The sequence below is a fragment of the Macaca nemestrina genome, chromosome 6, assembly GCF_043159975.1.
Source record: "Macaca nemestrina isolate mMacNem1 chromosome 6, mMacNem.hap1, whole genome shotgun sequence".
NCBI lineage: Eukaryota > Metazoa > Chordata > Mammalia > Primates > Cercopithecidae > Macaca > Macaca nemestrina.
Window position 1 is genome coordinate 40,138,197 of NC_092130.1, and position 12,774 is coordinate 40,150,970.

At 37.4% G+C, this 12,774-nt stretch overlaps 1 protein-coding gene across 1 annotated transcript in view; it reads left to right on the top strand.

Annotated features, from left to right (window-relative positions):
- The window catches only part of LOC105467044 (prefoldin subunit 1), a 61,135-nt gene that overhangs the window by 306 nt on the left and 48,055 nt on the right, over positions 1-12,774 (top strand). Inside the window, exon 2 of the mRNA XM_011716345.3 lies at positions 2,897-3,063. Within this exon, the coding sequence (XP_011714647.1) occupies positions 2,897-3,063 (167 nt within the window). The remainder of the gene's footprint in view (positions 1-2,896; positions 3,064-12,774) is intronic.

Sequence of the window (12,774 nt, forward strand, 5' to 3'; positions counted from 1 at the left end):
TTGCTGGGTAGGAGCCGGTTTGGGTGAGGTAAGTCTGCGGGCCTATCTCGGGCCTGTGCAGTCTTTCTGAGCTCTAGAGAGCTTTCGTTGCGTTTGGAGGCTTCAGGGACTCACTTTCATAGTAAGAACCAAAGAGAGCATTTCAAATGGGGGTGCCTTCGGACCCCTTGCCTGAGTTGTGGCATCCGTAATTCTGCCTCATTTGCTTTGAAAAACTCCAAGTCCAACCTTTGTTTTTAGGCCGTTTATTCGGTTCTATACCTTGAAAGGTTGCGGTATCTACAGTTCGGAAAACCAGGCATTGTAACAGCAATGTTCATTTCAAGATTTGGGCCCCCCCCTTCTTTTTAAGGACTTGTCAAAAAAAAAAAAAAAAACCAAAAAAAAAAACCAAAACAAAACCTTCTTTTGAAGGACTTGTCAAAAAAACAACAAAACCAGTAAAGTTTTCCAAATAAAACCGGTATCAGAAGGAATTGGGTTTCCTGCTTTCCTCAGTTGCTTATAATGTGTTGTTACTCATATTTTTGCTGTCTAAGAATGATCAGCATTCTAACACCACTAATGACCCCAAACCAGTATGCTTTGTGCGGTGGGGTGGATTGGAAAGGACTCTAGAATTTATCTATTTTAAATCTACTTTTCTAGAAAAGGAACGAGTGCTAGAAGAGTCTGTCAGAGGTTGGGACTAGAATCCAGTATTCTCTGTCTTACCTCACACCTTTTTTTTTTTTTTTTTTTTTTTGTTTGTTTGTTTGTTTTTTGAGACAGAGTCTCGCTAGTGGCGCAGGCTGGAGTGCAGTGGCGCGATCTCGGCTCACTGCAAGCTCCGCCTCCCGGGTTCATGCCATTCTCCTGCTTCAGCCTCCAGAGTAGCTGGGACTACAGGCGCCCGCCACCTCGCCCGGCTAATTTTTTGTATTTTTGGTAGAGACGGGGTTTCACCGTGTTAGCCAGGATGGTCTCGATATCCTGACCTCGTGATCTGCCCGCCTCGGCTTCCCAAAGTGTTGGGATTACAGGCGTAAGCCACCGCGCCCGGCTACGTCACACTTTTTTGACCACTATTTTGGATTCTTCAGATGAGCAACATCTTAGTTAAGACTGTCTCTCTGGTCAACTTGTGCAAAAGAAATAGGACAGCCGAAATAGCTGTTGCTTCTAACAAATGAAGCTTTTGTTATGGTTCTGAGGATATTATGTGTTTGTGTCTTGCTTTTGTTCTTGTCTTGAATCTTGTAAATTTAGCTCTTAGGTGGAATTCTCTCATCTTTAACGGTGTACTAGCTCATCTTTAACGGTATACTAGCTTCCTTAGCAAGCTGTACAGAGCAGTCAGATAATACCTGAAATTTTACATTTCAAAACAAAATTGTGCATTCTAAAAATTTACCTTTTTTTAAATTAAAAGTACCGATTTAAATCAGGGTTTAGTGAATGGATTTTCCTTCTGGTACTTTTGAATTTGTTGCTACATTTGAAAAATGTGGACAGTGAATGCAAACTAAGAAAATGATTACAAACTTAAACTGAATAATTTTGACAAATGATTAATTTAAAAACTTGTTTAAAGGTTTTATCTTCTAATGTTGTTACAGGGTCCGTTTTTTGGGTGGAGACAAATAGGACATTTCAGGCCCCTCCCCTTCTCCAAAGTAAATCTTTCAAAATCTTACTAGTAGGTGAAAACAAGGTCACAATAAAAATTATGTAGTAACCTTTGCTGTACATTGCAGTCACAAATGTTATTATTAAGGCACCAATTTGACAGCATATGAAAGTCATTCCAGGCACTTCAACAAGAGTATCCAGGCCGGGCGTGGTGGCTCAAGCCTGTAATCCCAGCACTTTGGGAGGCCGAGACGGGCGGATCACAAGGTCAGGAGATAGAGACCATCCTGGCTAACATGGTGAAACCCCGTCTCTACTAAAAATACAAAAAACTAGCCGGGCGAGGTGGCGGGCGCCTGTAGTCCCAGCTACTTGGGAGGCTGAGGCAGGAGAATGGCGTAAACCCGGGAGGCGGAGCTTGCAGTGAGCTGAGATCCGGCCACTGCACTCCAGCCTGGGCGACAGAGCGAGACTCTGTCTCAAAAAAAAAAAAAAAAAAAAGAGTATCCAAGAACTGTTTATTTTCCAGTTAACTAAGTGTACGCAAGGGTCAAATTTGGCCTGATGCAATTATTTTGCCAGTGCTTTGCATTTTTTCTATCTTTTTGGTCTTCCTCTTAAAAATGTTCATATTATGAATATTACTATAGACAGTGGAATGGAAAGATTGCTGAACTAAGGGGTTAGAAGAAATGTCTTTAAATACACCTCCCTTTCCCTCTAATAGTTGTTCAAACTTGTGCAAGCCACTTTTATCTCTTAACTCATTTAGTTACTTAATTTGTAAATTGTGGATGATGAAACTGCCAATGCTAACTCAAGGCATTATTGAGAGGCATAAATTAGATATTATATTTCCTCATTAATATTCTTATATTAATATTCCCATATTAATATTTCAAACTAATGTGAGAAAGTGCTTTGAAACCTAATTGTACAATACAAATGTAGTGAGTTATTACTTTTATGGTTCTTGTTTTGAATCTCTGGGTTTCATCCTTGACTATTGCGTTTATTTCTTTTACTACTCCTTGAATACTTCTTAATATGGTTATTATTTAATGTGCATTTGTTTTGCTTCACACTGTTTGTATCTTCTGATGATTGTAAATTCAGTATTTAGTATAGTGACTTGATCGTTTACAATTATGTTGACTTATTGATATTTGGTAAATTTCACAACTTTGTCTCTGGCTAGCATGTTTTGTTTTAATATATTTGGATTTGACATAAATGTTTCCTGTAAAATGTTTAACCTACTAAATCATGGACTTGTTTTTATTAGGCCTTCACAGAGCTTCAAGCCAAAGTTATTGACACTCAACAGAAGGTGAAGCTCGCAGACATACAGATTGAACAGCTAAACAGAACGAAAAAGCATGCACATCTTACAGATACAGAGATCATGACTTTGGTAGATGAGACTAACATGTATGAAGGTGTAGGAAGAATGTAAGTAAAATGTGTCTTTGATGGAGTTATTTTGGGAGTGCTTTTGTCCAAATTAAATAGAATGTGTTCGTCTTAAAACTTGGGTTAGGCCAGGCGTGGTAGTTCATGCCTGTAATCCCGGCACTTTGGGAGGCCATGGTGAGTGGATCACTTGAGGGCAGCTTGGCCAATATGGTGAAACCCTGTGTCTACCACAAATACAAAGATTAGCTGAGCGTGGTAGTACTTACCTATAGTCTCAGCTACTTGGGAGACTGAAGCAGGAGAGTCACTTGAACCCTGGAGGTGTGCCCACTGCACACCAGCCTGGGCAACAGAGCTAGACTCTGTCTCAAACAAAACAAAAAAAACCCTTGGTTTAAAGTATCTTTTTTTTTTTTTTTTGAGACAGAGTCTTGCTATGTCACCCAGGCTGGAGTGCAATGGCCCGATCTTGGCTCACTGCAACCTCTGTCTCCCAGGTTCAAGTGATTCGCTTGCTTCAACCTCCTGAGTAGCTGGGATTACAGGCGTGCCCCACCACATCCAGCTAATTTTTGTATTTTTAGTAGACAGGATTTTACCATATTGGCCAGGATGGTCTCCAACTCCTGACCTCGTGATCCGCCCACCTCAGCCTCCCAAAGTGCTGGATTACAGGTGTGAGCCACCACCCCCGGCGGGTTAAAGTATCTTAGAATTAACTTTAAAGATTGTCCAATTAAATGCTTGCTTTTTTTAAAATGAGGAGCTGAACTTCAGATACATTAATTAAAGTGTTTAATTTTAGACTTCAAAGTCTTTTTTTTTTTTTTTTTTTAAGATAGAGTCTCGCTCTGTTGCCAGGCTGGAGTGCAGTGGTGTGATCCCGGCTCACTGCAACCTCCACCTCCTGGGTTCAAGCAATTCTGCCTCAGCCTCCTGAGTAGCTTGGACTACAGGCGCGTGCTACCACACCCAGCTAACTTTTGTATTTTTAGTAGAAATGGGATTTTACCGTGTTGGCCAGGATGGTCTCAATCTCTTGACCTCTTGATCCGCCCGCCTTGGCCTCCCAAAGTGCTGGGATTACAGGCGTGAGCCACCGTCCCTGGCCTTGAAGTACGTTTCTTAAGTGCTTACTTTCCTGTTCTGTCTATAATTACGTACTTAAGTGTGTAAGTTCAGTAATAAAAATGATTTATCATGGAAAATGTTTATAGCAATATTATATTGTATGTGAAGAAGATTTATTTAAGTAGGTGCAGTTTTAACCTCCTCTTCCCTACTTAATTAGGAGTGATACAAATCGTGAATCTTTCTGATATCTGATCAGTGTTATAAAATAAAAATAAAGATTCAATTGTCATTTAAATACACTCATTCTGGCCAGGCGTGGTGGCTCATGCCTGTAATCTCAGCACTTTGGGAGGCTGAGGTGGGTGGATCCCCTGAGGTTAGGTGTTTGAGACCAGCCTGGCCAACATGGGGAAACCCCATCTCTACTAAAAATATAAAAATTAGCGAGGCGTGGTGGCGCACACCTGTAATCACAGTTACTCATGAGGCTGAGGCAGGAGAACTGCTCAAAACTGGGAGGTGGAAGTTGCAGTGAGCCGAGATTGCGCCATTGCACTCCAGCCTGGGCAACAAGAGTGAAACTCTGCCTCAAAAAAAAAAAAAAAATACACTCACTCTAAGTGTCATGCGTTGTTCTAGTAGGAGGACAACTCACATGTGAGAAATCTAGTAAATTATTTTACTTTTGTTTGTTCTAATTAATACACAATTAACTTCATACATTTCACTTTTTTTCCTTTTAAAAGCATATTACCCTTGTGAGAGAGAACAGGTCTGCTTCCTATTCTTTAAGCAGAAAAGAAGGAATGGAAAAGCCCTTAAGTACAGGTCACATTCCACTACAGTGAGCTAAAAGGAGAAGACAGATTTTTTTTTTTTTAAGTTGGGGGGAGGTACAGGAGGAGGGTTTTTCTGGAATTTGGTCTTTGAGTATTACTTAGTAAGTAGACCATTACTTCAGGTTTGGAGATCTTTTAGTTAGAATGGAATTTGACCTCAGTCATGGGATGACTTGTTTTGTGATTGATTTGAAGAAAGAATAACGTGTAAAATTTAATAATGGCTTTGGAATGACATCATGAGAAGTAGACCCTGCTCATCACTGACTAATCCATATCTTTTTGGTTCAGAATTAGATTATGTTAAATTGTTCATCTGATTTGCTTTCTCAGAATGAATAACATAGCACAAGTAAATTTTATGTCCAAGCTTATTTCATTTTAGCTTAAGAGGATAAGGATCCCAATTTGAGAGTTTGTTACTGGGACACAAAAGAATTGGGATGAGAACAAAGTAGAACCCTTGAATATGTGTCTGTGTAGTATGAAATGCATTGTTGGCATTCACTACAGGATAATTTTATCCTTAATGTGAATATCCTTAGGTCTTAAAACAGTAATGCCAGCTTTATTAACATGTTGTACTTGGATTTCACATCACTGCACTAGCCTTTGTTTGCAATAGCTAAAGAATTCCTTTTTCAAAATAGAAAAACGGTTTCACTCCCTTTGGGCCTTTGAGCTACAGTGAAGTTTTAATTTTTAATTAGAATAGTTTCATTTATTAAACGTTCTGCAGAAGTGTTAGGAGAGTTGTTTTTTGTACGTATTGTCCAAAGTGCTACAGATAGGTTGTTTTCCATACAAAGAATTTTAGAGTTTAAAGGCTAGGATATGAATTAATTAATGGTAGAATGGTATTATTTCCAGAAGGTTTATTTCATATAAATTATGTTTCTTAAAAGAAGTGTGGAGTTTTAAATGTTTGAATAAAGTTGAGCTTCTACGTGATTTCAGACTTCTGTTTTAAATTTGACTTTTGTGCTGTCTGCATCTCATCAGGAGTATGAGTTTGACCCTGCATTGTCGGGGCATGTAAGGTGAATAGCGTTTGTTGTTTGGCTAGCGTATTAGTGCCCTGAGAGGAAGAAAAGACTTGCTGAGTATTAGTCTGGTCATGAGGATGTTCTCTTTCTTGATGCTAAACCTGAAATATCTATTTCTGAATTTATAGTCTTGAGTAATTTTGGGTATCATTGTGATTCACTTCTTTAATTCTAGTCTTTACCTTAATTTGTTTTTTTCTTTTCCTTTTTGAGTGTTATTTGGGAATTCTGATTAGAATATTACTTTTTCCTGAAGTTTCATTTTAAAACCACAGATAATAAAATCCAAAACTTCATTTTTCTTTTAGAACCTGCGGTGGATTTTCCCATTGCTGAAATTCGGGTCTCATTGCTTCTTGCCTGGACTTTTATGATAGCATCTTAACTGTTCTTTCTTCCTGCCTTCATTCTGTCTGTCCAAATCCATTCTTCACTTATCTGCCAGAATTAATCATGTTAATATTCTTCATAAAATCCTTTGTTCATCCTCTCTTGTTCACAGGATAAAATCCAAACTTGTTGACCTTGCATTCATGGTTATTCATAATCTGTTCTTAATTTGCCCTTTGCCTCAGGTCCCACCACTTTCTTTTTTCAGGGTTAGGATAGCATGTATATTTCATCTCATGGACCTACCTTCTACTAGTTTGTGTTATGTGTTGAGAAGAATTTTGAGGTGTCAAATGGGTTTTAAACATACTTTAATTGATTGGTGATGTCAGTTACACAGTGAGGGTAGAAGAGTAGTAGCACATGTACCAGAAATTGTTATCCTACCCTTGCCACATAGATTTCCTCACACATGTTATGTTTTTGTGCTTTTTTGCTTTTGCTCAGTCTTTGGAGAATAACATTGTGCTTGGCTGGCAATATTCCTTTTTTACTTGTGAAATTCTCATCCTTCAAAACATAGCTCCGCTCTTACTTTGCCTCTGAAGATTTTTCCAGCCCCTGGGGCAGACTCATTCACTCTTTCCTTGGTGATAGCAGGGCTTTTGTTCCTACAGCTAGTAAAGCACATTGAGTGTGTAGGTGTGTTTAAATGGGTCAGTTTTCCCAACCAGATTGTCAGCTCTGGGAGACCATATATATATATTATCTTTGTTTTCTCATTCTCAGTATAATGTCTGGCACAAAATAGCTGTTAAATGTGTATTGATTTGAATTGAATCTGATTCTTTTTTCTTGCCTAAAATAACTTTTTTCTTTTGGTTTCTTAGAAAAAAAGTATTTTAGAAAGTGTCAGACACTTAAGAATGAGTTTATTATCCTATTTTAATATATGATCCACGTAAGATGAAATTATAAAAGTAACATATTTTGACTAAGGTCAAAAAAATTATATCTGCCCAAAATCACGTCCTCTGATCTGACAGGATTAATTCTTTATTAAATATATTTAGAAGGTTGTCTAATTCTAAATACCAGCCAGTTGAAGAGATACTCAGAACTGAAAATACAGAAAACTGAAAGCTTCAAGATTATGCTTGAGGGTAGTATAATCCTTAGAGAATAAAGGCTATTTTATGCATAATAATATCAATATATTTTTATCCGTTTTACCTTCCTCATCTTCGCATAGAATGTAAGTCAGAGGTTTTTTTTTAGGGTATGTATTTAGTTAAACAAATCATTGCAGGCCCAGATATCTTTCATTTCATAAGTATGGACACATTTTGTAGTGTTAAATACCTCTTATATGTGGCTATTTTTGGTTTAAAACAAGGAAAGTCAAGCTACAGGATAAGAGATGATGAATTGCTATATACTGTAAGCTCTGAGTGTTTGTTGCTTAAAGCTATATTCCATCCAGTCTTTTGGCATGTTGCCAGCACATTTTAGTTCTCTTACTTCATATTCTTTAGAGAGGCTGTTATGTAGCCTGATACTACTACCACCAATTTCTGGTTTTGCTACTTAAGCTGTTTGTGAGCTGACCTCACCATACTGCTTTGAGAACTATGATGAAAGTTACAACTGGGGAATGATCTGTCTGAATATTTGGAAGTGTTTGTCTTTGCATCTTTCTAGCATGCAAGGAGGGAATAGACAAATCTCAAATGTTATGTGAATATTTCTTGTATGTATTTTTCATGGATAAAAATGTTTATAATTGCTTGTGTGGGGGTTTTCTTCCTTTTCTGCCTTGCATGGTAGAGGATAGGAGTATTTTTAAAATAAGAATTACATTTAAAAGTACACATAAATGACATTTGACCATACTAGTGTTTGAAAGGACCATCATTAGAATAAATGTCAAACTTATTTTTATGAACAATAAGTATGATCCTAACCCTGATTTGATGTCAGATCTATTATTTGAACATCCTTTTTGCTTGAGCATTACATAAATAACATTTCTTTTTTCCAAAAGAGACAAATTAACTTTTTTTTGATATAAGAGGAACTTGAGTAGATTAGCCTTTAAAAAGAACAATTAGTACCTTTTTAAAACTTGAACCTAACTAAAAATAACTTTGTACCATATTTAAACTGATTTAGAGGTATGCTACCATTCTGTGGGTATTTTTTACATTTAAGGAACTAAGAATGAACAATGGTATAAATCTGCCAACTAGATAAGTGTCTAGCAATGCAAAAATTTCTGTTTGGGAGCGGTGTTACTATTTCTACTTGTTGAAGTAATTTAATGGTTGATCTCTAATGGTAGAAAGATACAGAAATGTAGAACTTAAGATAAATGTGGCATGAGTAGAAAGTGAAACAGTAGGTGTATTCCTGACAGGTAACAAATTAAAAAAAAAATCTAAATAAGCAGTTTTTCAACTGTTAAGGTTGTAGAAATCTAAACTCTTTATGACAGCTTGGCTGAACTGCCCTTTGTTTAAAATGTTATATTAGTTTTGTTGTGATTGTACTTGTTAGTTTGGGTGTTGACCTATAATTTGAATCGTGGCATTTAGTAAAGGTGGGATGAAATATTTGCAGCTTCCCTTAGTTATGTTAAATATTAGTAGAAAGGGGTATGCTCGTGCTGCTTCAAGTTTTGCAACCCTTTTACAATTTCATGTAGCTGTAGAGTTGGTCTTCCAGTCAATCTGAGGTAATTTTAAAACTGAAGAAATGGTCATACTATATTTTATTGCTAAGAGATTAGGAAATGAAATTTTACAAATCTTAGTATAGTAAATATTATTGATATTGTTGATAAATACTGTTGATACTATAGTAAAAATAGTTTATATTGTTGCTCTCAGCAGAATCAAGTTTGGATATTTTATTTAGTGCACACTACGGGGAAAAAAATAATGTGTGAGATGACTTTTGGTGTGAGAGTCACATTGCAAATGCAAATTTATAAATTCCTTTTATACCCTCTTTAAAGGTATTAATCTGTATTTTAGAGAAAGTGAAGCGAAGATAGTTGTCAAAAGTAAGATAAGATTATTTTTTAGATTAAAAAAATTTTTTTTAGATTTTACTTAAAGGAAGAGAAGTTCTTGGTGTTCAGCTGCTTTTACTAATAGAACATGACCCACCCTTCTTGTGTTTTTATACAGAGCCATTTAAAGTCATGGCTTTCATTGCCCAGAGTTCTAAGGGAAAACAACAACAACTTTTCCTGTTGTGCAGGGAAAAATGACTTCAGTTTTGTTGATGTTGAATATGTATATAAACCCAGATGGGCACACTCTCCTCTTACACAGATTTAGTACTCTGGGGAGAGGAGATTTTTAAGTAATATTCTTAATTTCCTTAAGTTGTCAGTGATTTAAAAGCTTGATGTTCATTTTTAAGTAATATTCTTAATTTCCTTAAGTTGTCAGTGATTTAAAAACTTGATGTTCATTATAACTCTGCTCTACTGCTGTCTAGAATAACGTCACTGTTTTTGTGCCAGAGGGAGTTAACAAACATTTGCGTAAGAATTACATAGTCCTGTTTGTTCTGCAGATGAGTACTTTTTAATAATTCTTTCCCTGCTTTCCCTCCCATATGCCCCAGAGTCTAAAGATTCTCACCAAAACACAGGAAATTAATTTTGAAAATATTATGTTAATTAGATGTCTATTGTTAAAGGGAAAAGAAGTCTGTTATCTTGGAGAGTACAAACATACTAAAATAAACTGGTTGTGGGGTTACTTATTTTAGGCTTTGGACCTGTTTTAAAAACATAAATGTAATTGATTCATTTAGCTACTTGGTGGACTTTGCTTGCTTCTGCATTTCCTGACATCAGAAGACCTGGCCTTTTTTTTTTTTTTTTTAACTGACAAAGGATTAAACAAAATCAACCTTTGTTGTATGAAAAGTGGCAGTCATTTTCAGGATACTACAGTGTTTTCCAGTCGATGATAAGCAACTGAGCGAAAGATAGGCCGGGCGCGGTGGCTCAAGCCTGTAATCCCAGCACTTTGGGAGGCCGAGACGGGCGGATCACAAGGTCAGGAGATGGAGACCATCCTGGCTAACCCGGTGAAACCCCGTCTCTACTAAAAAATACAAAAAACTAGCCGGGCGAGGTGGCAGGCGCCTGTAGTCCCAGCTACTCCGGAGGCTGAGGCAGGAAAATGGCGTGAACCCGGGAGGCGGAGCTTGCAGTGAGCTGAAATCTGGTCACTGCACTCCAGCCTGGGCGACAGAGCGAGACTCCGTCTCAAAAAAAAAAAAAAAAAAAAGAAAAGAAAAGTACCATTTGCTTCCTGTTCCTATGTAAAAAAAATTAAGGTAGCAGCAGTCTTGAACTGTTACTTTGTCACTGACGAATTGTGTTCTGTAACTGACTTAATTAGCTGAATTTCTCCGAAAACAGTCAATTTTAAGCCATAACAAGAATCTTCTGATTTTAGCTGCCACTTATCTCATAGTGCAAAGTTAGGAATAACTTACTGTCTGATCTGAGAGAGAGAACTGAAATGTTGATGTCAAGGAACATAATCTGCTTAATGAAATGTCCAAGAAGGAGCTCAGAAAAATACTGACTTAGAAGGTGAGTCAGTTCATATATATGAACACATACTTGGTAATGCCTTTTGTCATTCTTTTTTATTTCTAATATCAGGAATTGCTGTTAACGGCAAATATCCTTTACTCTCATGAAATAATTAGGATTACTAGTGTGTTACATGTACCATTAGTGCCCATGCTTCTGTGAAGAGTGTATGCTTATTTTATTTATATAATTTAAGTTCAAATGGACCTGTCTGGGAGAATGTTATTTCATTGTCCTGGCCAGGAACTCTTATTACCAACTCTTGTTTTGCAGTAGATCAGTTGTCTTGAAATGAACTAGATTACTTGGAGGCCACTATCCTTTTTGCTTTGAAGAGGACTTGAAATATTCTGAAACCAAAATTTGTACAGCAACAGAAGCCTAGTATAAAAAACGTATCTTTAAATAGATAAGAGCATGACTGCCCTAAGCCCAACCTTTACACTGGCTCAGAGTAAAAAGATTTGGATCACAGTATGCATCCTGTATGTGTGTGTCTGACTGAGGCTCTGGCATTTGTGCCCAAGTATATTTATATTTCCCTATGACATTCTGCTTTTGTACCAGGAGTACTCTGCTCTCTATCTGTCCTCTAATACTCATTGGATAGTAATTTTAAAACATTTTATCTATTGCTATATTTTAACTTACTAGTAAAATAAAGATCATATCTTGGAAAAAGTTGTGGAATAACTCACTGCCTATAAGTGGAAATGTTTGGGGTTTGATGAAGCCAGAGTAAAAGTGGTAAGCATCAGAGGTGCTTGCTTACCGGAATACTTAGAATACCAAATAGTAACCCGAAATAAACATCATGTTTAAAATAGATAAACATACTACTGCTTCAATAGTTTTGATTTAAAAATAGGCAGTAATTTTTAATTAGTAAAAATTGCACATAGCAGTGTGTGTTACTCTACTGGAACAAGGAATGCTTATGTGGGATTGGGTTCTGGAAGGGACAGTGATTCTCCAATAATTCCAGTGAGTTCTCAGTCCTCATCTTATTCGACCTATCAGTAGCATTTGGTCCTGTTGATCTTTCTTCCTTGAAGCACTTTCTTACCTTGGCTTGCAGGATACCACTTCTTGGTATTCCTGCTACCTCACTGTCCATTCCTTCTCAGCCTCCTTTACTATCTTCATTTCTTTTGCATCTGTAAGTATTAAATTGACTTTGGACTTATCCCTTGGATTTTTTTTCTTTTTTTTTGTCTATATGTACTCAGTCTCTTAATAATCTCATCCAGGAGTGTCTCTAAATGCATTTTTTTTTTTTTTTGAGACGGAGTCTCGCTCTGTCTCCCAGGCTGGAGTGCAGTGGCCAGATCTCAGCTCACTGCAAGCTCTGCCTCCCGGGTTTACACCATTCTCCTGCCTCAACCTCCCGAGTAGCTGGGACTACAGGCGCCCGCCACCTCGCCCAGCTAGTTTTTTCTATTTTTTTAGTAGGGACGGGGTTTCACCGTGTTAGCCAGGATGGTCTTGATCTCCTGACCTCATGATCCACCCGTCTCGGCCTCCCAAAGTGCTGAGATTACAGGCTTGAGCCACCGTGCCCGGCCTCTAAATGCATTTTTATGTACTGACAACTCCCAGATTTTTAATCTTTAACTTAGACCCCTTCTCTGAACTCCAGACTTGTATATTCAGCTGCCTACCTTACATCTTCATGTGATGGTCTAATAGGCATCTCAGAATTAACTTGGCCAAAATAAAATTTTTGCTGTTTACAAACAAACCATCTTCTTTCTCAGTATTACTAAGTGGGTTTTCCACCCTTCAAGTTTTTCCAAATCTTGGAGTCACCCTTGGCCCCTCTCTTTCAATCTTA